The following is a 25,925-nucleotide window of genomic DNA, read 5'->3' as shown; positions in this document are numbered from 1 at the left end:
TAACTTTATAATTTTTTTTTCCAGATGGCGCATGCTGTCAAAATTAAATTGGAAATGAACTATACTCTGGTTGTTATTATTATTAACTATTCCTGTTGTTAGCAGATTAGCCAGACAGTTCGTAACGTCATCAAGTAGTCATTACTAAGTGTACTATTACATTACCAGTGCCACGTAATTTTAGTTTTCGTTATAATATTCAAGCGCTTTAATTTTCAGCAACTTATTTAAAATAAAAAAATTTATTAATGATAATATTAAATATTATTAAAGGTAATTTAAAGCAGGTTAAATAATGGGCTCGTCACAAAGTGTCGAAGTACCTGGTGGTGGAACTGAGGGTTACCATGTCCTGAGGGTTCAAGCTGGATCACCGGGCCACAAAGCCGGACTTGAGGCATTTTTTGATTTTATTGTGTCTATTGGGAACATCAGGCTGGACCAAGACAATGACACGCTCAAGGATATTTTAAAATCAAATGTAGATAAGGAATTACAGCTGACAGTTTACAACAGTAAAAATCAAACTGTCAGACAAACGACAATAGTACCGAGTTTGACATGGGGTGGACACGGTTTGTTGGGTGTCAGCATACGTTTTTGTTCATTTGAAGGAGCTAATGAAAACGTATGGCACGTATTAGAGGTTCATCCGTCATCACCAGCTGAGCTGGCTGGCCTCAGATCCTTCACTGACTATATTATCGGCGCTGATTCCGCTCTACATGAGAGCGAAGACCTATTTACGCTAATTGAAGCCCATGAAGCTAGGCCTTTGAAACTCTATGTTTACAACACTACTGATGATTCCTGTCGGGAAGTTACTATTACGCCAAACTCCAAATGGGGAGGAGAAGGCAGCCTTGGTTGTGGAATCGGCTACGGGTATCTTCATAGAATACCTATTAGAAATGTATTTGACAATAAATTATATCCAAACCCATATCAGGTAAATATTTTATTTTTATCATTTATTAATTATTAATAAATTTTTTATTTTTAGACCAACGTTAAAACTCCGATTGCAGCACAAGCACAGCCATTCAATTATGAGCCACCAGTTAATAACAATCCTGCTGTTACAACAGTACCCCCAGGTTTCACTATTCCACCTAATTATGTTTCAACTACTGCTGAAGTAATGCAACCTGGTGAAACTACTACAGTTGCTATACCAACGATACCAACGATACCGATCCCTACGGTACCAGTGCCGCAATCAATGCCGATAGATACGTCCGCACCACCTAAGTTCATCGATCCTGCTATTGCTGGTGCGACAACAACTACCAGTTCAGCCGCCAGTTTCTTCAATCAGCCTAATTATTTACAAAGTATGTTTAAAGTTCATTTTTAAATTAATGTAATTTTTTTTTTATTTAATTTTTTATCATGGCTGAAGTAAGAAGAATTTTAATGTTTTATTTATTAATTATGAGAGTGAATTTAGCAGCCATCTGATAATTTTTTAATAATTTATTAACAATTTATTTGTTACAGAAGGAATAGTTTAAAAAAATACATATGGAAGTTCTCACAAGTTTTTTCTATGCAATTTTTTAGATTTTTTTTACAACCATCAAGTAAAAATTAATCTAAAAATTCTCAAAAATTAGCTGTTTGCTGAATTTACCCTCATTATTAATTAAATTAGAAGTAAAAAAATATTTTTTTTTTTTTAAATTACATTTATGGTTTTTTTAATTTTTTTATTAAGAAAAATTCCAAAAATTGGCGGGTATATATTTTTATAATTTCAATTTTATTTTCTATTTCATATATTCATGTTTTTTTTTGTAATTATTTACAAGTAGAGACAACCCCATTTTGGGCCATAACTAGGTGAAAAATTAACATTTAAAATTTTTTTTTGATTCTGCTTGTTTTTACGGCGCATTTTTTGTTGGATGTACATGAAAAAACGAACAATTAAAAAAAAAAAAGTTGAAATCACAATTTTTTAAAAAAATTGATGAATTTTTTGGAAAATTTGTTAAAATTGTGATAATCAACTTTTTTTTTTAACTGTTCATTTGTTCGTGAATTTTTCAAAAAAAAAATATTTTAATAAAATTAAATAGAAATTTCGTTCAAAAAAATTAATTATGATAAAAAATATCGTGAAAAAAAAATTAAGATTTTGAAAATTTTTTTATTTTTAAAAGTTGGAAAAAATATTGGCTTTCACGTTTTTGAATAAAATTTCTATTTTATTTTTTTTTGTTTTTAATATATATATATATATATATATATATATATATATATATATATATATATATATATATATATATATATATATATATATATATATATATATATATATATATTTTTAAGTACAAAAAAAAACGAAAAATTAAAAAAAAAATTCATCAATTATTGTAAATAATTACCTTTCTTTTTTAGTCAAAAGTTACTCTTTTTTCTTCAAATTAAATTCTCTAAAATTAAAAAATTAATATTCTCGAGATACGATTATATTGAATTAATTTTTTCAAATTCAATTTTTTTGTAAAAATTTTATTAATTTTTGTAAAGTAATTGTTAAAAATAAATTACAAAGAATAATAATTAATATCATAGATTATAAGTGTAATAAAAACTTTAATTGACTTATTCACTTATTGATTCAGATGCAGAGCAAATGTATCAAAGTACACCAAGTATACCCGGCATGCCAGTAGCACCACCAGCCCAAGCATTCCTTGTGAATACATCAATTCCAGAGTCATCGCCGAGTCTTCAATACAGCTTCAATTCACCACCAATGCCGCAACAAACGAACATGTCAAATATGCCGTACTTATCACAGCCCCAGGTGGTAACGACACCAATTTCACTTCCTGGCATGCCTCCCATCACCGTTTCAGCAAGCTTACCACAAACCAGCAACTTCTTTCCAATGCAAGATCAAAATCAAATGACAAACACCACAAATGTTCCTATGACTTCTGCTACGACACAATAAGATTAATATAATATTTACATAATAAAAAATTAATCAACATCGTCTGAATTATTTTCAGATCAATATATCAAGAGGATAAAGCTAATGGATAAATGAAGATAATACAACTATTTTATAATAAATTCATTAAACAAACATGTCCATTTTATATAAATGAGAAACAAACTAATTATTAATAATGAGCTTCTTATTTTAATGTTGAGAGCTCTGTGTAAATATGATTGGATCATTTTGGAAAATTTTAAAAGTTATTAATAATTAATATAATACTAATTTAAAAATATATCAATTTATAATCAATAAATATGTATGGTATAACCGCTTGGTTTTTATTGTATTTAAAATTAGTTTATTTATAAGTTATGGATAGTTATTGAATTTATAGCCATATTATAAATTAAAAGCCAAATTTTTTCATTTTTAATTTAAAAATTGCTTGTATTATTTAATTGCTGTTGTTAATTTGATAAATTTTTTATCAGCAGAAAAATTATCTAACGTGTACATTAATTACGAAAAGTATATCTAAGAATAATGATTCTGAATATAACAGGCATTTAACAATTTTTGAAATTTTTGTAACAATTGAATTAAAATGAAAAATGTTTAGCAAAAAAAAATTATAAGTGCTATTTTCTTTAAATATTTTGATAATTATTTACAAGTAGGGTTTACAATTTTTATTTTCATTTTTTTCAATGAAATTTTTTTTTAATTTTGATACATTTTTTTTTGAAAAATACATAAAAAAAAATGAACAATTGAAAAAAAAAAAGTTTATTACAATTTTAACAAAATTTCAAAAAAAATTTATTCAACTTTTTTTTTTTAATTGTTTATTTTTTTAAGTACTTAAAAAAAAAATATATATATATATATCAAAAAAATCAAAGCAAGATAAAATAAAAATTTTATCCAAGAACATGAGCCAAAATTTTTTCCAATTTTTGAAAGCAAAAAAACTATTGAAATAATTTTTTGATATATATTTAATAGTAGAATAAAAAAAATTAAAAAATGTTAATTTTTCACCTAGATATTTTTTTTTATATCACCAATATTTTTTTTTATAATTGATTGATTATAAAAATTCCAAAATTTATGATAATTTCAGTATAATCTAAGAATAACAATTTTTAATGTAAGATAAAAAAATTCAAATAAATTAATAAAACATAAAGTTTAATACTTAGAAGACTGTAAAATAAATGGAGTAATTGGTTCTAGATGAAAATCAAGTTAGCCGACATTTCAAAATTTTTAGAAATTTTTTCAATAAAAAATTTCAATTAAACAATAAAAAAAAAATGTCTAATGTAAAAAACTTAAAAAACTGTAAATGCAATTTTTTATGAAGATCTTTTTAGTTGTAATTTAATTAATAAAAAAAAATCAAAAATTTTTAAATGTCTGCTAACTCAATAAAGGTTCTAGTAATAAATTTGATTAATATTTATTAATACTTTAGTTTGAAGAAAAAATAAAATTAATTAGTTAAGATTTGTGATATATAATAGTACTAATAATGAAAATTAATTTAGCTGTCACTTGACAATTTTTTTTTATTTTCTTTAAAAAAAAAATTTGTTCTAAAAAATTATTTTTAAAAAATTGCATTTTTAATTAATTAATATTCCTACAAATCCATTTTTTAAATAATTTTTTTTGCCGTAATTTATTTATTAAAAAAAATTAAAAAAATTGTCAAGTGACAGCTAAATTTAATGTCATGCACTAATAACTAGCAAGTTTTAAAAAAATAAGAAAAAAAAACAAATTTAACATTTTAAAGTAAATATGATTATATTCTACCCCTTCTTACATGATTTCAATTACAGATTTTAAGATTTACTATGTATATAAATATTAACAATCATAATTTGTTCTTATTCTAATTATTTATAATGACAGTGTAATTTAAATAATAATCTCAGTATCACCAAGTTCTTCATCAGAGGGCAGAGTGAATTTAGATGGATCAATGAGGTTTATGTCGATGGGGCTCAAGCCGTGGTCTTCTCTGTACCGCAGACGGAGGAAAGCTTCTCGCTGGGCCCAGTCACGGCACTTGGGGTCTGGCAGATAACAGAAAACGGCACCAGACACAATAATGCAGATGGTGAGACCGAAGAAAAACGTCAAGTGCGCTAGCAGCCTGTCGAGCCATTCCTCTTCCTGACTGAAACCCCAACTGATCCAGTACTTTGTTTCAGCAACATCAGCGGAACTCTGTTGCTGTGTCACTGGAGAACTGGCACTTGCTTGGGCCTGGGTTGGCTTTGACGAAGTATTGACAAAACGCAGTGATGGTATTGTTGCTGCTCGTGGATTTGGTATTATGACTTTCATCAGCCGAGGATTTTTGGCTAGCGACTTAACGATACCACTTCTCAGCAGTTGGTTCGCACTTAGACGGACTAAGTTGGCCATTATTCACTAGTATTTATTTTATTATTTTTATAAACCTACTACTGTGTTTTTTTGTCACTTTTTTTTATTACGAAACCGTCCACGATTTTGTACTTGGACAGGTTAGGGCTCACTACTATTTATTACGACATCTAGTGATAAAACTCAAGTTAGCCGACAACGAAAAATTTGTATTTTTTTATGAAAATTAATTGAGCTGATATTTATATCATTTTAATAATTTTTATAATAAATAAATTGCTACATAAAAAAATAGATATTTAAAAATTTTAGTAAATTAAAAATCCAATTTTTTTAAAATAATTTTTCGGAAAAAATTTTTTTGTTAAATATAATTAAAAAAATGGTCAAGTGACAGCTAACTTTAATATCATATTTTTTTTTATTGATTGAATTAGCAATAAGAAAATATATTTAAGAAATTAATGAAAATTATGTTAGCCGACATTTGAGAATTAAAAAAATTTTCTTTATTGAAAAAATAACTAGGGTAATGTGGGTATTACTGCGGTTTTTTCGGCAGGACTTATTTCAAAAGCATTTTTATTAAATTTTTCAAAAATAACAATAATTTTTTTTTTAAACCAAAGTTTGACTCATTATTGACTCAAAAAAAAAAAAAAAAATTAAGAGTGCGATAAACTAATATTTTCTTCAAATAATAAGCATTTTAAAAAAAAGTTCATATACATGTATATAACAAGCAGAGCTTTTATAGTAATTAAATAAATAAGCTTTGTCGAAGAAACACAATTTTTGGTTTAAAAAAATCATTTTGAATTGTTTTAAATTAATCAGAAAAAATTTTGAATAAAGTTACATTCACTTAATTTAATGAAAATTTCTTTGTCTGAAAGTTTTTCTGCTTAATTTAACACAACAAATTCTTTATTATAATGATCGCTTGTATTTTTTATCAACTTTGATTCATTTGTTTGTTTATTTTTTCAATTTCTATTAATGATTTATTTTTAACTAAGAGAAATTTGAAGGCAACGACTTGAACTGTCAATTGACAGGAAATATTTTCTTCTTAGAATATATGCATATTTAATACCTACAGTAATTGGTACAAATGCATCCCTGATTAAGAAATCTAATTTGAAATGATTTAAAACCATCGGATTTAAATACTATATAGATATACAATTAACATGGAGGTAATCATTTCAAATCAGCTTTCTGAATCAGGAATACAAATAGAGGTGCTTCTATTACTGCGGATTATTGAGAACATTCGCAGTAATACAAATATATTTATTTTTTTCATACCAATTACTGCGTCCTTAAACAAATAATATTAATTGATCAAAATAAATTTTTAATTTGAACCATTTTATGTAAACAAAAAGATCTTTTAGTACCTATATATATTATGCATAATCTCTTTTCGTGCAGAAACTCGCAAAAAAGCTATAGTTTACTATACTACCTGTATATCCAGTTAGTTTTAATTTATTAATAACAAATTGAACAAATTGCAAATATTTTCTTGAAGATTTGAATTACTAAAAACAATTTTTTTTAATATTCAAAAAGCTCAAGTAAGATTTATTAATAATTGAAATAAAAAAATCCGCAGTAATACCCACACTTACCCTAGAATGTTTAACAAATTATACGTGCAATTTTTCTTTAGTATTTTTTTACTTGTAATTTAATTGCTGAAAAAAATAAAAAATTGTAGAACGTCGGCTAATTTTAGTATAATGAATTTTTTAATTGTTTTATTTTAAATATTTAAGTTTTTTTGTCTGCTACTTTTTGTTTAATTTTTAATTGTATACAATTCAATTGATATATATATATATATTCAATTAAAATTTTATCATGAAAAATCTTAAGATAAAATATCTCGAATTTCTGATAAACAATAAAAATTTTCAGTAATTAAAAGTTTTAAGTGCTCAATGGTTATAACAAAATTTTATTGCAGAGGACTTTATCCCGTTGCGCCATCAGTGACACCAAAACATTTTAATACAAAATTAATTCTATTGATCTCGTATGTATACAGGTAAACACAATATTTTTTAATATTCATGAAGCAATTGCGACTACTTAAATAGTATTTCAGTATTGAAACAAAGTACTTACGATAAGAAAGTAAATAAATAAACTGATATATAATAATTTGTGGTTGACATATTTCTGAACTCTAAATTCACTTAACCTAATACATTTTCAATCATGACAAATCTTGTAAGTTGTTTTCTATAAAAGTGACATTTATTATTGCAATAATTAAAATTTTTTATGTTTAATTAATTATAAAAAAATTACAGAGAAATACCATGGAGTCCGTTGATCCCGAGCATTATGAAAAATTGAGTTATTACGTTGATTTATTTACAAAAAAGTGTAAGTAGCTGTCAATTTTAAACCCGATTATTTTAATAGAATACTTGATAATTAATTAATTAATTAATTAATTTTAGGTTCTAAAATGAAGAAAAATTTCAACAAATTCATGATTGATGCACGAGTTTATGAAATATTAGACCAAATATTAAAATATTTAATGTCGCATCCAATTTTGACAGCTTATTGTCTGCTATTGGTAGCAATATTTGTAATTCCAATATTTTTGTTCATATCTTTCGCCCTTATCAACGTCGCATTTGCACTTACTGGATTTATTGTCGTAGAAGGTAAGCCTTACCGGGAATGAAGCTGAAGTTAGCAGACACGACAATTTTTTTATTTTTCTTGAAAAATGACCTAAGCATAGAAAATTATTTATAAAAACGTCATTCATAATTTTTCAGAGCTTCTAAAGATGAAATTTTTAAATAAAATTTTCTTACTATAATTTGTTTGTTAAAAAAATTCTAAAAATTATCAGATGTCTCTCAACTTCAGTGTCATGACCAGGAAGAATTTAAATATCAATCGTTTAATTTCAATAAATAAAAAATTAATAATTTATTACAGTTGCGGTACTTACAGTTGGAGCGACAGTACTATGTTCAATATTTTTTTGCATTTTAACAACAATCGTTGCAATTGGAATAATGTGTGCGTTAATTTGGTTAGTTGTTTATTATTTTTTGACAGTTTTAAGAAATATTCGGAGTGCATAATAAATTCCCAGTATAAAATTTATTTAATTTTAATATAAGATTCTATTTACAAGTAATTTAGAATTATTTAATACATAAATAATATTTTGTTATCTAATGTTATTAATTATTATTTGGAGACTTGGAATTTTTTGAACATTTTGAAATTTCACCCCAAAGTTTACCTTCGATTTTTTTTTCGTTTTTGCCCAGAGAAAATGACTGAATATACTCTTGCCAATTCGTGATAACTGTATATTTGATTAAGGAATAATCACTTGTAAAAAATTACATTTTAATCTTGTGGTTATTTTTTATCATTTTTTATATCAATGCAAGTTGTACTAAAAAAAAATTTGTAGAAAAAAAACGAAGTCTAAAATAAAAGTTGATATTAAATAAAACTTGTTGGTGATGATAAATGATAAAATTTAAGAATAATTAAAGACACTGAAGTTAATTAACATAATTTTTTAATTTCCCGCTAAGAAAATTGAAAATTTTCAAAAGTTGGGAAGTTATTGTCCGTATGTCTGTATGTATCTTTTTAATAGACACGAAATTATGAATTTTTTAATAATAAGAGTTGTCATTAGGGGGTGTTCCGGAAGTCGGAGAGGATTCAAATTTTTTTCATACCTTTGAGACCCCAAAAGAACGATTTTCAGAAATAACTGGCGTGATCTTTTTAATATCGTCGAAATTATGAATTAAAAACAATTTTGTATCACGAACGTCTGGAATTTCAGGTACATGTATGTATGTGTGTCCTCAACGGGTTAAAGCGCTTTTTTTTGTAATCAATGTTTTATAAAAATTTTTTTAATTTAGTCAGCTAATTTCAGTATTATAATAATTAACATGTTGATTAACGTAAAAAGGATACATCCGCTAGTGCTATCATCAATAACTTGTTCATTCCACACAACGCCCGTCAAATTTTTATAATACTTCAACTTGATCCTAAAAAATAAAATAGGATAAAAATATGAGTAGTTTAAAAAATTGAATATTAATTTTAAAGATTTTTTAAAATTATTTTACCTTCCGAGTTTTAAAAGTTGTTGGTCTTTAGGATTAGGTTTTATACGTTTTAGTTGTTTTATTTTTACTTCAGACTTATTATTTTCTAATCTTAAAGTCTCCAGTTCGTCAATTAGCTCTTCCTTGAAAGAGAAAAAAAAAAAAAAAGTTCATTATCATATCTTTGAATAAATAAATTCACTGAAGAAAAAAAAATTATTACCATGGCATCAAGTTGATTTTCAAGCTCATTCGCAAAACAAACTACTTTTTGCTGCTCAACAGCTGATTTATCTTTTTCATACGATACTGTCTTCTTTAAATCTTGTATAATTTTATTTTGATCTGAAATTAAATTAATGAAATTAATTATCTAGTACACTGAGAAAAAAAAATTAATTAATTAAGAAAATTTTCTTGATACAATAATTTATGTTCTTGAAAATTTTAAAGAATACATATTTTTAACTCAAGAACTTGTTAAATTGATTGAAATAATTTTTATTTAATTTAAATAAAGCTATTCTATTGTTTATCTATTATCCAAAAGTAAGTATTGATGTTCTTCTCTTCAGAAATTAATAATGAATAATAATATAATGTTTGATCGTCAATAATGTTGAAGTTAGCCGTCAGCTGTCAATTTTAAAAATTTTAATAAATCAATTACAATAAAAAAATGCTTCTAAAAATTTTCACGTGTAATTTTTATTAATTTTCACATGTGGAATTTTTTAATTAATTTTTTTTTTATAATTGCATTATTATAAATTTTTAAAATAATTTTTAATGTCTGCCAACTTCAGTTGTGATTGTCATTGAGTTTTTTGAACCAAAAAATTGTTAATTAAGTAAAAGTATTTTTTTTTCTTAGTTTAAAAATACTTTTGAAGTTTAAAAATACTTACTCGCAATTATTTCACTGTTTTTCAGATTGATTTCATTTGATTCTCTAGTTAAGGTATGAAATTTTTCTATTGTATCCTGTTTTCTAGAAAATTCAGCGGAAAATTTAGCTCGATGTGCTAATATTTTCTCCATTGTTAAATAATTATATTTATTAACAAATATATTGTTTATAAATGTGTCAAACGGTTTTTTAGAGGTTAGGATATATTTTTGAATCTGTAGTTGGTGTTTACAAACATGGAATGGCGTCAATGGTCTTCTTTACCTTAGTTGGGTAATTTTGGTTCTTACAAAAATTACAAAAATTAAATTGCAAAAGCGCGCGAGTTATTTGAAAATAATAACAACTTATATAATACTGAAGTTAGCAGTCACTTTATAATTTTTTAATTTATTTAGAAAACAAAATTTTTCTGAAAAATTATTTTTAAAAAATTGCATTTATAATTTTTTTTATTCTTTTTGTTATAATTTATTTGTTAAAAAAATGTTTAAATATCTGTTAAATTTATTATCATAAAATTAAATTATAATTATAAATAAATATAATTCTTTAAAAATATTTGAGGAAAAGAAAATAATTTATTGATATCTGCTATTTTTAATTTTTCCATCAACATAATTTTACTAAAATTGAAACAGCCAAGTTTTTAAGCATATAACAATAAATAATATCAATATGTTAATACAATGGGCAATTGTACTGCTTGCAGAGTTTAAAAATGAAAAAGTTATTTGAAACAACAACAGTTAATGTATAACACCTAAATAAGTGAGTGAGTAGATCATCCGATGTAACTTATAACCATGTTGTACTGTATAGCCTTAAAGATACCTAAAATATCTTATAAATAGAAGAAAATTATATTGAAAAACTAAAATACTATATTTAAAATTTAATCAAGTAGTTATAAATTATAAAATACTTTTCGAAATTGTTTTTGTTAATGAGGCGGGGAGTTTTTTTTTAAATCAAAGTCCGCACATTTTTCAATTTCTTCCCAAAGTTTTTCTTCTATTTTCTCGTCGTCAATATCGTAGTAAAATTTATGCGTGTAGTCCCTGCGATCTGTGATCACTATAGTACTTCGGTTAAGAAAAAGTTTGACTTAAATTAATTTAAAAATATAAATCATGCTCAATTTGTTTAAAAAAGGATACCGCCTTTGATTGAAGTCCTTACATCCTGATAATCCCATTTGATGTTTGTTAAAATTCTGTAGTAGTTCAATTTTTTTCTGAAATAATGAAAGTTAAAAGTCATTAATAATTACGTTAAGGAGATCCAAGTACCCTCCTAGTGTAAAGAATGTCTATAAAAAAATCATACGTAGAAATACTTTTGTTATATATCTTAAAATTACTTAATAACATTTTGAGGAAATTTCCGAAAAATTTACTCATTAAATAATTATTATTTCAATTGAATAATAAAAAATATAGCACTCTGAGTTACCGGTAAACACTTGACAACAAATGACCTTAGGATCATTTTCAAAAAATATTACTTTTACAGTTTTACCTTTTTTTTTTTTTTTTTTTTTTTTTTTTATTTATTACCTTCCCTCCTCGAAAATTTTTTCATCGCTCATGCTAGTTTTTCTAGCTTTTGTTTGATTTTTCCTTGATTCCATTTCCATATTTTCTACTATTGAGTTTGTTTTTTCAGTATTTAGTTCCTCCTAAAATAAAATATGGTTATATATTAATAATTAATTAAAAATTACAACAGTAAAAAAATTTCGATACATTTTAATTAATTAAATTTCAGTTAAAAAATATAAAGAAAAAAAATTTTATTTTAAAAGATTAAACAAATCAATTACCAATAATTCAGCCGAACTTAGTAATTCTTTTTCTAAAGACTTTTTATTTTTTTCTCTAATTAATAATTTATTTTTTAAGTCAGCAATTTTGTCTTTTTGATTTTCCATCTTCTCTGCATCTTCTGTCAAAACCAACACAAAATTCAGTTATTATTATAATAATATAGTTAGCCGACGTTTTTAATTTTTGATTTTTTTTTAATAATTAAATTAGAACAAAAATATTTTTAAAAATTGCATGCGTAATTTTTAAAATGTTCTACATATGAATTTTTTTAAAAAATAATTTTTCAATAAAAAAAAATTCTAAAAATTTTTAGATGACGACTAACTTAATTTTCATTTATAATTTATTATTAAACATATTAATTATAAAAACTTACGTGCTAGCTGATCATAACTTTGACGGTTTAATTTATCCAATTGTGCTAAAAAGTCATTAAATTTTTCTTTTACTTGTTCACTACTCGGTACTGAACAAATATATCTGTCACGGTGATTTAGTATTTTTTCCATTTTTTAAATAATTAATAACAATTATTTTATGTACAACGACTCTTCAGATTTTTAATAATAACAACAATGAAAATAACGACAAATTCAAGGTTAGATTTTCAAAAACAAACTGTGAATTTATATTTATTATTCTTTTCAGCCTCACGGGGGCGGTAAATTGAAGTCTTGAAATAAAATTTGAAAATTGAATATGTAATGCATCCAGCAGGTGACACTCTAGCCTTGGTACATTTTTCAAATCAAGCATGTTTTACTGAGTGGGGGAAAATTAAGGGAGGGGGAGAAAACCCAAAGATTCCCCACGGCGACTTTAGTAAGTCAAGTTGAGGCACTTTTACTGTATAACCTCAAAATATTCCTTGCAATTGGCAATTCAGTGAGCATGATGTCATGACACTTGTTGGGGTTGTTGATTGCAGTATTATTTAATTATTATTTAATCGTATTTTTATCTATTGTAAAATTCTTTATTCTATCAAAATGGCAGATCTTTCTAAAGTGCCACTTAATGTCTTGTCTACCGAATCAAAGTTTATATTATCTGCGTTATTAAATCCTATAAAATGCATTCCTACAGAAGATGGATATCCGAGGTTGGTTGTTTATATTTTTTAAAAATAAAATTTATCATGATACTGAAATCAGCAGACATCTGAAAATTTTATTTATTTTTATTAAAAAAAATTTTGCACTTGTATATTTTATGAAAATTAATTTAGCCGATATTTAATAATTTTAATAATTTTTCTAATAAATAAATTGCTGCATAAAAAAATGAGAAAAAAAATTGATATTTAGAAACTTTAGTAAATTAAAAATGTAATTTTTTTAAAATAATTTTTCGGAACAAATTTTTTGTTAAATAAAATTAAAAATTTTTCAAGTGACAGCTAACTTTAATGTCATGTATTTTTTTTTAATTTTTAGATGTAAAATTTTTATGTTAAAAATTTTTCATAATAATTTAATTGTTAAAAAAATTTAAAAAATAGACAGTTGTCTTTTAATTTCAATATCATAATTTATCAACATGTGACAATTTTTTTTTTTTTTTTTTTTTAGAGATTGGAGGGTGTTGCCGATTTATTTTCGTTGGGTGGTGAATTAATACCAGCGATATCTAATGAACCAGATCCTGTAGCATTTATATTAAATGTGGCGACACAAAAAAATCCTCAACTTGTCATAAAAGACTTGCAAGTAATTTTGGAAAAATTAGAGCGTTGGGATGTCTTCGATGACACGCAACCAGTTTTTGGTAAATTATTTAATTTATTTTTTTGTATCAAATATTTATGTTGATAAAATTCTCAATGAAAAAATAAGATTAAAATTTTTTTTTAAATAGATAAAGATGCACAAGAATATTATAAACGAGTGGAAAGAAATGAGACATCTGCTGATGTTGTTGATAATGATATTGAAAATCAAATATTGACCTTTGATGATCTTCACCGAGTTAAAACAGGATTATCAACTCAGCGCTACGATGCATTTTTAGTTTATGCTGACGAAGATGCTGATTTTGCGCAAGAAATTATTGAGAATTTAGAACAAAAACAAAATTTAAAGGTAATTAAATTAAAATTTTAGAGTATAATCTACTTTCAAGTAACTGATATTTAAATTGAAAATGATACTTGAATATTAAATGAACTAACTATAATTATTTATTTTAATTTTAGCTTTTTATAAAAGACAGAGATTTTGTAAGAGGAATACCGTTCGAACATGTAGCAGTAATGGATATGATATCTGAACGTTGTAATAGACTGATTGTGGTGTTATCCCCAAATTTTATAAAGAGCTCTGCCAATGATTTTATCGTAAAATATGCTCAAGGCGTTGGTATAAGTAAGTAAATAAAAATGATGAAAATTAAGTTAGCCGACATCTAAAAATTTTTATAATTTTTCCAATAAAAAAAATTGAAAAACTTTAAATGCAATTTAAAAAAAATATGTTTTTGTTTCAATTTAATAAATGGAAAAAAAAAAAATACTTATTAAAGTAATAAATAATTAAAAAATTTTTTTTACAGAACAAAATCTTCGAAAAATAATACCCTGTTTATATGAACAATGTACAATACCCAAAGCATTACAATTTATGACACTTCTTACTTACAATAAATCCAATGTATATTTTTGGAAAAGACTGCAAGACTCAATAGCAACTGTGCCCATTGATACTCCTAAAAAGTATGTATACTATTTTTTTATTTACTTTATCAATTAAAATGTCTTTTATCAACATTATTTTTTTATTTCAGTGAATTAACAAGTGCCAAATGTGAAGAACTAATAAGTAAAGCACCTCAAGTTCCAAATACTCCAATGTCACAAGTTTCAGATTTGGAAGCATCATCAACACCAGAAGTTTCAAAAAAAAAATCAAAATTTCAATGGCCAATAAAACAGAAGTCAAAACAAGTTACAACGAAAACCTTATCGTCTGATGATAGTCAGAATGATTTGATTAAAAGCTCCCGTCGCTAGAGGGGCTAGACAACCTTGATTCCACTTCGATTTCCATAGACCATACTCCGGGCAAACAAAAAAAGACCAAGAGTATGAAAGTTTGCACAAGAAAATTGAAATCGCTCGTTAGTAAAAAATCTTGATGCGCTTAAAAATTTGGCAATCGACTGTGATATATACAAATTTGTATTTTAATAAATGATTTTTCAGTAATTTAAATAAATAATCTATATTATTCAAGAAAATAAGAAAAAATTTGTAAAATCGGTTTTTTTAGTGAAATTTAGTGTCATACGAAACAAGTCACTAATAAATATTTAAAACATTTTTTATTAATTAAAAAATCACTGCTAAATTTACTTCAAATTATTCTACAATTAAAGTATTGTGCACGATGGTACATACAAATCCAAGTTATTATCGTAACCTGTTATATCAATATTTTTTTGTTTGGATGCAAGAAATGTTCCCTCATTTTTTTAACCATCCACTCAGGTAGGGGTTCAGCCCAATCTGCCGGTGGTTTATCACGTTTGGTCCACACATCGTTCGCTAGATGAGGTTTTAAACGTTCAATTCTACGCTGTTTCACGCTTTCTATCAACTTATTCTGTATAACAAAAAATTTATAATGTTAATCATTAATCTTGCATAATTAATAGTTATATTAATTATTAAATACGTACGTAAGCAACTTCATCATCATTTTTCTTCCACTTTTGCAATTCAAATAATCCGTTTTAAATTGAGTACAATCTAAATGTTCACCATAAATGAAATTTTGATAAAATCGACCTCTTACTGAAGTACAATCTTTGTAATCATCTTCATACATATAGCACGGCTTTAACTATAAATTAAAAAAAAAAAGAAGATACTGAAGACAGCAGACATTTGCCAATTTTTTCTATTTTTATGATAAATCAGTAAAAAAAAATATTTTAAAAAATTTGCACTTATAATGTTTTAAAATTTTTATGAAAATAAATTTAGCAGAAATTTTATAATTTTTATAATTTTTTTTTTTTTAATAAATTATCGCAAAAAAAAAAAAATTAGAAAAAAAAATTGATATGTAGAAATTTTTAAAAATAAAAAATGCAATTTTTTAAATAATTTTTTTGAACAAATTTGTCTGTTAAAAAAAAACAAAATAAAAAAATTTTTTAGTGGCTGCTAATTTTAATGCCATAAATTTTTAGGTGTAGAATTTTTCTATTAACATTTTTTCAAAAGAATTTAGTTATAAAAATATGAGAATTAATTTCCCAGATATTTAGTAATTTTTAGAATTCTTTAACAAATAAATTATGGCAAAAATAAATGAGAAAAAAAATTGACATTTAGAAATTTAAAAAAATTACAAATGCAATTTTTTAAAAATAGTTTTTCAGAAAAGATTTATTTGTTAAATAAAATTAAAAAATTATCAAGTGGCTGCTAACTTTAATGTCATCATAAAAATTATATCTGTTAATTTCAGTTTAAAAAAAATATATTTTATATAAATTAATATAAATATTTAAAGGTTATAAAAATACCATCCAATCTCCTTCCCAAATTCTTTCCTCTGGTTTCTCACTATCATCCTTTTGTTTTTCCTGGACTTTTATTTCTTCTTTTTTCTCCGACGGTTTTTCAGTTTTTCTTAGATGTTCGTCCCACTTTTTTTGATCACTCATTATTTATTATTGTAAACTAAAAAAAAAAAAAAATATTTACAAACTTATTAAAGAGCGCTCCTAATGATGTAACGTTACTCTAAAACTTTCACTGGCAATTCTTTAAAATTAAGAAAATTAAAATAATTTTTTATGTCATGTAAATATTTTTACTTAAAATTATAAAAAATTAATCTATTTTATTTTTTATTTACATTTTACTAATTATAAATATACAAATATATAGATGTTGTATGTTATTGTTGCGTTAACCTTTAAATATATAAGTTGCAGCCGGCTCGTGTCACTCCACACTAAGACGGATTTTTACTGAAATTATTACTGAAAAAATTTATAAATTATTAAACAACTAGTTTTTTAAATTAAATTATAACATTTAATTAAAACGTGAGTCATAAATTTCAATTTTCAATAAATGTTACTCAGCAAGCGTCAACAATAACTAACCTTAAATAAATATTGACTTTTTTTTGTTTATTGCAGATTATTCTTAAAAAAAAATGGATTCAAAATTTTATCGTAATGATGGTCGTCATTTTGAAAATAAATTTGAAGATTATTCACCAGGAAGTTCACAAGATATAATTGATGCTACAAAGAATGACGTACTTTTCATTTTTATTTACCTATAATTTTTATTTAAACTATTAAAAATTTTAATTTTTCTTTCATGAAAGTAACAAACAATTATTTAATTTTAAATAAACAAAAAATTAAATGATACTGAAACTAAGAGACGTCTGTCAAATTTTTAGATTTTTATAACTAAATTTTAATTAAAAAATTCCATGACATTAAAGTTAGCTGTCACTTGACAATTTTTTAATTTTTTTTAACGAATAAATTTGCTCCAAAAAATTATTTTCAAAAAATTGCATTTTTAGTTTTTTAAAATTTCTAAATGTCAATTTTTTTTTTGCCATAATTTGTTTTAAAAATTCTTCAAATTATCAATTATCTGCTAAGTTAACTTTCATAAAAATTCCACATCTAGAAATTAAAAAAAATTAGAAGTGGAAATTATTTAAGAATTTTTTTTTATAATTAATATTTAATAAAAATCACAAAAATTGTTAGATAAAAATATAATACTTCAATTGAGAGAAATTTGATAATTTTTAGAATTTTTTTAATAAATAAATTATACTACAAAAAAATCATTTAAAAAATAATACTGAAGTTAGCAGTCAGCTGTTAATTTAAAAAATTTTTTTAATAAATCAATTACTATAAGAAAATGTTTCTAAAAATTTTCACTTGTAATTTTTATTAATTTTTATACTGAAATTTTTTAATTTAATTTGTTTTTTATAATAATTTAATTGCTATAAATATGTAAAAAAAATGTATATCTTTCAACTTCAGTTTCATTAAAAAAATTTTCATAAAAAAGAACCAAAAAATTGTCAAAAGTGTCCGCTAATTTCAGTATCATAAAAATTAATGCAAAAAAATTTTGAAAAATTGAAAATATTTTTTTAAAATAAATTTCAATTTTTTTTATTATTTGTTATTTTCAAAATGAAAATTTTATCAATAATAATTAATGAAGAAATGATAAATATATTTTTACAGATTCATGACATTTTTAAAGAGTTGCTGAAAGAAAAGATAACAACAATGTTGAATCGTTTAAATAATTACAAAAAGGAATGGAATAATCGGGACGACTCTTCAATTTATACTGGAAATACTGGAATCGCATATTTGTATTATTTATACGGCACAAGGTTTAACGACGAGAGTTACATAACAGTAATTATGCATCAGACTAATTATGTTAACATCCAGTCGACTAACGATAATCAATAATTTATTTATAAGTAAATTATCCCTTAGAGAGCTATAGAATTGATCGAAAGACAAAGTGACTCTAGGAGCAAACGAGACATAACATTTTTAATTGGTGAAGCTGGAAGATTAGCCCTTGGAGCCGTTATTTTCAAGTCATTAAACTATGAAGCACAATCTCATTCTATGGTAGCGAAGTATGTGTACTGCATTCTCTCCCAGTCACGTTGTAATTAATTTAATGAAAATAATTCTAGATTGAAAGCGTTGTTTAATAATGCGACTAAAAGTTCATACGACGAATTATTGTATGGACGCGCTGGTTATCTCTACGCTCTTTTGTTTGTCAACAAGCACATTCCTAATGCGATTGAGGATGACGTAATAAAACAAATTATTTATTGCATATTGACGATTGGTAAAGCTTACGCTAAATCGCGTAAATACAACACGCCCTTGATGTACATTTGGCATGACTCGGAGTATCTTGGTGGTGCTCATGGTCTTGCTGGAATAATTTATATACTTTTGCAAGTTAGTTTTTTATTAAATTCTTTTTTATAATTCAGTAAATGATATATATTATTAAGAAAATGAGAAAAATTTTGTATCCAGGATAGTCATATGATAGAATCGGTTTTTTTAGTGAAATTTAGTGTCATTGCAAAGACCTTGATTTTAATTTGTGTTTTTTTAAGGTTTCATATCATTCTCACCAATAGTCAATTTATAATGATAAGTATTTAGGCTGCATTCGAAAATTCTCTATCTCTAGATACATAATTAAAAAATGACCTTTTATCTTGTAAAATATTTATATTTTTAAAGATACAAGCTCATCCCGATGTTACACTCATCGAGACCTTTCATTTGAGTACCCACATCAATTTTTCATATATTTTATATATTTATATATATGTATATATATGAAAAATATATCAAAAATGCATGTGGCTACTCAAATGAAAGCTCTTGATGAGTGTAAAATCAGGATAAGCTTACAACTTTAAAAATATTAATAATTAAGAAATGACCTTGTATTTTGTCAACTACTGACATTTTTAAAGATATAAGCTCATCCCGACGTTACACTCATCAAGACCTTTCATTTGAGTACCCACATCAATTTTTCATATATTTTATATATTTATATATATTAAATATATGTATATATGAAAAATATATCAAAAATACATGTGGGTACTCAAATGAAAGCTCTTAATGAATTTAACATCAGGATGAGCTTATATCTTTAAAAACGTCAAGTGCTAAGAAAGTACAGTACAATTAAACAAAATTTTATTTATTTATAGTTCACAAGTCACTCTAGTTACATAGTGACTGCAAGGTTGCTAGCAACCATCAATAAAAAATTATATTTTTATTTAAAGGCACGTGAATTTTTGACAGAAGATCAGCTGAAAAATGAAATTGAACCTTCAATTGATTATTTAGTTTCTCTGAAATACCCTACTGGGAATTTTCCTTCGTCTGTCGGGAGTAATTCTGACAAATTGGTTCATTGGTGTCATGGAGCGCCGTCAATGACGATGCTTTTTACTTTAGCTCATGAGGTTTTTAATTAATTATTTTTTTTTTACAATTTATATGTATAAAATATTAAATTCAATTTATTGATTTATAGATTTTTGGGCGAGAAGATTATTTAGAAATCGCGAAAGATTGCGGTGAGGTAATTTGGTGTCGAGGAATATTGAAAAAAGGAAGCGGAATTTGTCACGGAGTATCAGGAAACGCTTACACATTTTTATGTCTTTATCAAAAGACAAAGGTAATTGAAATAAACACCGATAAGGAGAAAAATTTTTTTATCTCCAAGCGTCTACAATTCTTGTAAACTATGTAATTTGTATTACGTAATGTTTGTTAGGAATTAAAACATCTGTATCGTGCTTGTAAGTTTGCCGAGTGGTGTTTTGATTATGAAAAACACCAATACCGAATTCCTGATCGCCCGTACTCGCTTTTTGAAGGTAAAAAATTTATTAAAAAAATTTTTTTGTTGATTATCAATTATTTATTCGACCGATTGTATATATATAAATTAAAGTTTTTTTGCTTAGCGGTCAAGTGACTCGTAAATCTAATTCAATGTTTTGTTAATATTCACAAGTGGGATCAACGATTTTAATTTTAATTTTTTTGCACGAAATTTCTATTTGATTTTATTAATATATTTTTTTTTTTTAAAATAAAAAAAAAATGAACAATAAAAAAAAAAAAAGTTGATCATCGCAATTTTAACAAATTTTCAAAAAAATTTATAAATTTTTGGAAAATTGCAATATTCAATTTTTTTTTAAATTGTTCGTTTTTTGATGTACTTTTCAAAAAATATTAATCAAAAACATAAAAAAAAAAATTAGAAATTTTATCCAAAAACATGAGAATAAAAATTTTTTCCAAATTTTGAAGACAAAAAAGCTATCGAAATCTTTAATTTTTTTTTTTTTTTTTTACATTTTTGTCATAAATTCGTAAAAACAAGCAAAATAAAAATAATTAAAAAATTTACTTGTAAATAATGACTAATTATTGAAACTAATTAAAAAGATTTTGGTAATTATTTACCAAGTGGGTCAACCACTTTAATTTTCATTTTTTTGAACGAAATCTCCATTTGATTTTATTGATATATTTATTTTTGAAAAATACATAAAAAAATGATCAAAAAAAAAAAAGTTGATTATCGCAATTTTAACAAATTTTTAAAAAAATATATAAATTTTTTAGAAAATTGTAATATTGATCCTTTTTTTTTTTTTTTTTAATTGTCCGTTTTTTTATGTACTTTTAAAAAAAATATATATCAAAAATATTAAAAAAAAATAGATTATAAATTTCATCCAAAAAAAAGAGAGCAAAAATTTTTTTCCAACTTTTGAAGTTAAAAAAGCTATCGAAATCTTTATTTTTTTCTTTTACAACATTTTTTATTATAAATCTGCCGTAAAGACAAGCAGAATAAAAACAAAAAATTTGAAAATGTTAATTTTTCACCTAATTATGGCCTAAAATGGGTTTGACCCCACTTTTAAATAATTACTATTTTTTTTTTTTTTTTTTAAATTTATTTCTATCCAAATTTTTTAGGTCTCGCTGGAGTTATTTACTACTTAATTGATCTTACCAATCCATCGTCAGCCAAGTTCCCTGGATACACTCTCTAAAATATTTAATATTGACATTAACTCATAGATTATGAAATCCATTAATTTTTAATAACTCTTAATCTTTAACTTTGAACTTAAATAAAAAAGTATTATCTCTAGAGTAACGATCTAACTTACTTGATATATTTAAATTTTATGAACTACAAAGCAAAATAGTTCGATAACGTAATCATAAAACTTTTAAAATTAAATTATAAATTACAAGCAAGTACTATTCAATTAGTAGCTTAATATTAAGTATTAATTATGTCTCCGAGGATTAAAGCTTTTGTATCTCAGCGTACTGTTCTTGATGATGAAATTACACCAGCTGTCGTCGTAGTTTTGGATGAGAAAATTCATGAAATATTACGTGGGGACGTTCATCAACAGATTAAACACGTAGAAAATGTAAGTTTTATAAGAATCAATATTATCACAAGCATTAAATTAAACAATTGATTTTTTTTGTAGAAATATCCAGGGATAATTATCAAAGATTTTGGATCTTATGTTCTGATGCCTGGGCTCGTAGATTCGCATGTTCATATTGATGATCCTGGACGCACGCAATGGGAAGAATTTAAAACAGCAACAAAAGCTGCCGCTGCTGGTGGAGTTACTACTGTCGTTGATATGCCACTGTAAATAGTTTAATTTATTTTTTAGTAAAGTCCATTTGTACAAATATTAATTTTTTTCAGCAATTCTATACCTCCAACGACGACAGTTGATAATTTAAAGGTAAAAATGAAAGCTGCTGAAGGAAATTTATTTGTCGACGTCGGTTTTTGGGGAGGAGTTGTACCAGGAAACACTGTAAGTCCATGACTTATAAATTTTATCATACACTATTCTTTTAGTAGTTTGTTTGCAGACAAAATATTTATTTTAAAACAATCAAAAAGTAATTAAATATTTTTTTATGTAAAATTTAAATTTATTCAATTATTTTATTTACTATCGCCTAAAAACATCTGGAACAAGACAAAGGCATGAACTAAACACTTATATATTTAATATTTTAGATTAATAGCTTTTAGAATAATAGCTTACGTACTTAATTTGTCAAATAAGTTTGTAAAATCAGAAAGTCAAGTCTGGATTACAGCTGCCTATACTGAGAATATTTTTTTTTTTTTTTTTTTTTTTTTTTAAATGAGCAATGTAATAAGAAATTAATTTGTTTAAAATTTTAAACAATTTGTTATTTCTTAACTGAAGAAATAAAAATTTTTTTGATTTGGAAGCAAACAATTTTAGATTGAAAAATTGCGACTTTTCATCTAAAATTATTTTTTCTTAAATTTAGAAAATTTTTTTTCAACAAGAAAATTGTCGTGAGAAAAATTTGTATTTCTTCAGCTAAAAATTAAAAAATTGTTAAAAATTTTCAACAAATTAATTTCTTATTAGAAAATTTCCCTTTAAAAAAATTATTTTATAGAAAGAATTGAAAAAAATGGTTGAAGCCGGTGTGGTTGGTTTCAAATGTTTTTTACTACCAAGTGGAGTACCAGAGTTTAACTACGTAACTTTATCAGAAGTTGAAGAAGTTCTCAAAGAGTTGCAGTTTACTAAAACTGTACTTGCGGTAAATAAATAAAGTAAACATATATTTACATAATTACCTACTAGTTAAAAAATTTTACAGTTTCATGCTGAATTTGAAGATACTATATCTACAGAAGGAATGGATCCTAATTTATATGAAACTTTTCTTCATTCCCGTCCATCTAGGATGGAAGTGCGCGCAATTTCAGCTGTTGCTTCTCTCTGTAAAAAATACAAGTATGTTGAAACCCCGCAACAAATTCAAGTTCAATAATAAATATTCTCAATCGATTTTAATAATTAGTTAAAAATATACCAATCACTATTGATTTTTCAGCGTACATTGTCATATTGTCCATCTATCTGCAAGTGAAGCTCTTGATATAATTACAGAGGCTAAGAAAATAATGCTCCCATAACTGCAGAGACCTGCTATCATTACTTGACATTTGCCGCTGAAGAAATTCCTAATTCTGCTACTAGATTTAAATGTTGTCCGCCGATTCGCTCTAGTGAAAATCGGGTAAGCTTGATGTGAATTTATATTTTTATTATTTTCATTAAATTAAATTAAAATAATTGAATTTTTTGGGTAGGAAAAATTATGGAAAGCTTTGAAAAATGGAATATTAGATATGGTTGTCTCAGATCATTCGCCGTGTACTCAAGACCTTAAAATCAATAGTTTTATTGATGCATGGGGAGGAATTTCTTCTTTACAATTCGGTAAAAATTCATTTATTTATTTCTTTTAATACAAAAGGTCAATAAAAAAAATACTGGAGTATTTACAAGTATAATATCATATTATAATTAATTATAATTATAATAAATAAAATATTGACTGAAGATGTATAACTAAAAATATTTAACTAAAGATGTGACAATTAGTGACATTGAAGTTAGCTGACAACTATCAATTTTAAAAATTTTAATAACAAATAAATTACAATAAAAAAATGCTTTTAAAAATTTTCACTTATAATTTTTATTAAATTTCACACATGAAATTTTTTAAATAATTTTTTTTATTAATAATTTAATTGCTATAAAATTGTAAAAAATTTTTAATTTCGATTAATGACAATTAATATAATTATCATAAATAAATTATTTTATTAAAACCTAATTTTTACTTAATTTAGGACTGTCTATAATTTGGACGGAAGCTCAATTAAAAAAAATTACTATCAGCGAAATATCGCGTTACATATCAGCAAACCCAGCAAAACTGTGCGGTTTGAATAAAATCAAAGGCCGAATTTACCCAGGCATGGATGCTGATTTCGTCGTGTGGGATCCTGAGTCCCAGTTTACAGTAACTATAAATTTATAATTATAAACAAAATTTTAAATAAACTAATCGGATTTTATTGCAGGTACAAAGAGCGGATATCTTATATAAGAACAAGGTAATCATATGTAAATAAAAGACTAAAATAACTTTAAATAATATTAATACTAATTTAAATTACAGATATCTCCATATGAAGGAAAAGTATTAAATGGTCGTGTAATATCAACTATTTTGCGTGGAAATTCAATCTACGAAAACGGTGAAATCGCCGAGATTTTAAAAGGAAAAATTGTTCTAAATTAACAGCATTAATTTATTCACATGTCCATCCGTTTACCTTATTTTTAAAAAAATTAAAAAACAAGAGGTCTTGGGTCAACACTTGTGACCTTGTCGGCGACGTAAAATATCGCGATGACTCATTTTTCTTTACATCCACGAATGACGTCATTAGAACATAATCTCTGGATTAAACAGAAATCTCCTAAAAGTAATAAACACATTTTAAACGTATCTTTAAATACGCGTGTTAAAAAATTTATTAAATTATTTTCTTTATCAATTTTAAAAATGATTTCAATTAAAAAAAATAATATACACATACATGTTAATACAATAATAATAGATAAAATATACCGATGACGTCATCAGATGACGTCAACATATTTTCCAGTTTTAAAATAAAAAACATATTTAAATATTATTATCTAAATATTTCCGATAAAAAATAAGTAATAAATAGTAAATAAAAAATAAACTTAAAAAAAAAAACATTAAAAAAATTTTTGCATTATTAATTTTGTGAAAAATTATTGCAATAATTACTAGCAATAATTTAAAAGCAAATTTTATAGATGTCTCTCTTTAAATTACATATACATAAGCATAAGCGCTAATCTCCTGGTAGTGTAGAGAAGTTTTTTTATCATCTTCATACAGTTAGTAAGTACACTGATATACATCCCCTCTATTGCAAATACTTACATTGATATATTTCTCACTCGCTCTAGCACACAAAAATCTTTCAACAATTCAGTAGTTGTGTCTCAACTTTTGTTGAATTACTGACGAGAGCGAAAAAGACAACCTGTGAATATACAGAGCGAGATTTAGCAGCAAATACTTAACCATGTGTTGGTATATGTTGTACATATATTATTATTATAATATATAATATAATACAGATAGCACACTACACTACTACTAGTTTACTCACT

At 24.7% G+C, this 25,925-nt stretch overlaps 9 protein-coding genes across 12 annotated transcripts; 5 read left to right on the top strand and 4 right to left on the bottom strand.

The window, feature by feature from the left end:
* The first annotated feature begins 110 nt into the window (after positions 1 to 110).
* On the top strand, positions 111 to 3,283 carry Grasp65 (Golgi reassembly-stacking protein 2). Of its 2 annotated transcripts, none has more exons than XM_074249837.1 (3): positions 111 to 913; positions 1,004 to 1,334; positions 2,631 to 3,283. In XM_074249837.1, exons 1-3 carry the CDS (start codon positions 296 to 298, stop codon positions 2,963 to 2,965), a joined length of 1,284 nt encoding a protein of 427 aa, XP_074105938.1. In that variant the 5' UTR covers positions 111 to 295; the 3' UTR covers positions 2,966 to 3,283. The 2 variants fall into 2 exon arrangements, with proteins under 2 accessions (XP_074105938.1, XP_074105937.1); XM_074249836.1 differs by having other exon boundaries at positions 112 to 949.
* Positions 3,284 to 4,742: 1,459 nt separating this feature from the next.
* On the bottom strand, positions 4,743 to 5,511 carry Np15.6 (NADH dehydrogenase [ubiquinone] 1 beta subcomplex subunit NP15.6). The gene has a single exon (XM_074249675.1). It carries the CDS (start codon positions 5,393 to 5,395, stop codon positions 4,883 to 4,885), a length of 513 nt encoding a protein of 170 aa, XP_074105776.1. The 5' UTR covers positions 5,396 to 5,511; the 3' UTR covers positions 4,743 to 4,882.
* A 1,871-nt stretch (positions 5,512 to 7,382) lies between these two features.
* LOC141531870 (uncharacterized) lies at positions 7,383 to 8,861 on the top strand. Its single transcript, XM_074249939.1, has 4 exons — positions 7,383 to 7,597; positions 7,681 to 7,756; positions 7,834 to 8,046; positions 8,330 to 8,861. Exons 1-4 carry the CDS (start codon positions 7,586 to 7,588, stop codon positions 8,476 to 8,478), a joined length of 450 nt encoding a protein of 149 aa, XP_074106040.1. The 5' UTR covers positions 7,383 to 7,585; the 3' UTR covers positions 8,479 to 8,861.
* On the bottom strand, positions 8,483 to 10,641 carry LOC141531868 (uncharacterized). The gene is made up of 5 exons (XM_074249937.1): positions 10,389 to 10,641; positions 9,704 to 9,825; positions 9,502 to 9,623; positions 9,344 to 9,420; positions 8,483 to 8,708 (listed from the first exon to the last, which is right to left on the bottom strand). Exons 1-5 carry the CDS (start codon positions 10,519 to 10,521, stop codon positions 8,581 to 8,583), a joined length of 582 nt encoding a protein of 193 aa, XP_074106038.1. The 5' UTR covers positions 10,522 to 10,641; the 3' UTR covers positions 8,483 to 8,580.
* Positions 10,642 to 10,982: 341 nt separating this feature from the next.
* Positions 10,983 to 12,826, bottom strand: LOC141531867 (uncharacterized). 2 transcript variants are annotated; one of them, XM_074249936.1, is made up of 6 exons: positions 12,599 to 12,826; positions 12,216 to 12,337; positions 11,950 to 12,071; positions 11,551 to 11,627; positions 11,316 to 11,467; positions 10,983 to 11,233 (listed from the first exon to the last, which is right to left on the bottom strand). In XM_074249936.1, exons 1-5 carry the CDS (start codon positions 12,729 to 12,731, stop codon positions 11,334 to 11,336), a joined length of 588 nt encoding a protein of 195 aa, XP_074106037.1. In that variant the 5' UTR covers positions 12,732 to 12,826; the 3' UTR covers positions 10,983 to 11,233; positions 11,316 to 11,333. The 2 variants fall into 2 exon arrangements, with proteins under 2 accessions (XP_074106037.1, XP_074106036.1); XM_074249935.1 differs by having other exon boundaries at positions 10,983 to 11,467; positions 12,599 to 12,825.
* A 185-nt stretch (positions 12,827 to 13,011) lies between these two features.
* Positions 13,012 to 15,446, top strand: Myd88 (myeloid differentiation primary response protein MyD88). The gene is given in 7 exon segments (XM_074249945.1): positions 13,012 to 13,324; positions 13,796 to 13,989; positions 14,080 to 14,303; positions 14,417 to 14,585; positions 14,773 to 14,932; positions 15,004 to 15,211; positions 15,214 to 15,446. Coding segments are annotated over 7 exon segments (1,209 nt in total). The 5' UTR covers positions 13,012 to 13,211; the 3' UTR covers positions 15,355 to 15,446.
* Positions 15,447 to 15,521: 75 nt separating this feature from the next.
* Positions 15,522 to 17,479, bottom strand: LOC141531869 (synaptic plasticity regulator PANTS). Its single transcript, XM_074249938.1, is given in 7 exon segments — positions 15,522 to 15,686; positions 15,689 to 15,821; positions 15,898 to 15,932; positions 15,935 to 16,061; positions 16,753 to 16,909; positions 17,088 to 17,214; positions 17,341 to 17,479. Coding segments are annotated over 5 exon segments (534 nt in total). The 5' UTR covers positions 16,894 to 16,909; positions 17,088 to 17,214; positions 17,341 to 17,479; the 3' UTR covers positions 15,522 to 15,588.
* Positions 16,966 to 21,976, top strand: LOC141531852 (glutathione S-transferase LANCL1). 2 transcript variants are annotated; one of them, XM_074249901.1, is made up of 10 exons: positions 16,966 to 17,032; positions 17,161 to 17,280; positions 17,377 to 17,498; positions 18,469 to 18,648; positions 18,733 to 18,881; positions 18,942 to 19,218; positions 20,076 to 20,258; positions 20,330 to 20,476; positions 20,576 to 20,678; positions 21,799 to 21,976. In XM_074249901.1, the coding sequence occupies exons 3-10, from the start codon at positions 17,394 to 17,396 to the stop codon at positions 21,873 to 21,875; spliced, it is 1,221 nt and encodes a 406-aa protein (XP_074106002.1). In that variant the 5' UTR covers positions 16,966 to 17,032; positions 17,161 to 17,280; positions 17,377 to 17,393; the 3' UTR covers positions 21,876 to 21,976. The 2 variants fall into 2 exon arrangements, with proteins under 2 accessions (XP_074106002.1, XP_074106003.1); XM_074249902.1 differs by lacking the exon at positions 16,966 to 17,032 and having other exon boundaries at positions 17,131 to 17,280.
* A 135-nt stretch (positions 21,977 to 22,111) lies between these two features.
* On the top strand, positions 22,112 to 25,479 carry LOC141531850 (putative allantoinase 1). Its single transcript, XM_074249897.1, is given in 11 exon segments — positions 22,112 to 22,268; positions 22,332 to 22,501; positions 22,562 to 22,676; positions 23,305 to 23,451; positions 23,512 to 23,648; positions 23,749 to 23,810; positions 23,813 to 23,934; positions 24,008 to 24,137; positions 24,557 to 24,729; positions 24,791 to 24,823; positions 24,889 to 25,479. Coding segments are annotated over 11 exon segments (1,356 nt in total). The 5' UTR covers positions 22,112 to 22,124; the 3' UTR covers positions 25,012 to 25,479.
* The last annotated feature ends 446 nt before the right edge of the window (positions 25,480 to 25,925 follow it).

This window comes from Cotesia typhae, unplaced genomic scaffold, assembly GCF_013202065.1.
Source record: "Cotesia typhae breed Kobodo isofemale line unplaced genomic scaffold, CoteBio_Ctyphae contig_50, whole genome shotgun sequence".
Classification (NCBI taxonomy): Eukaryota; Metazoa; Arthropoda; class Insecta; order Hymenoptera; family Braconidae; genus Cotesia; species Cotesia typhae.
This window is presented reverse-complemented; position numbering and strand designations above follow the sequence as displayed.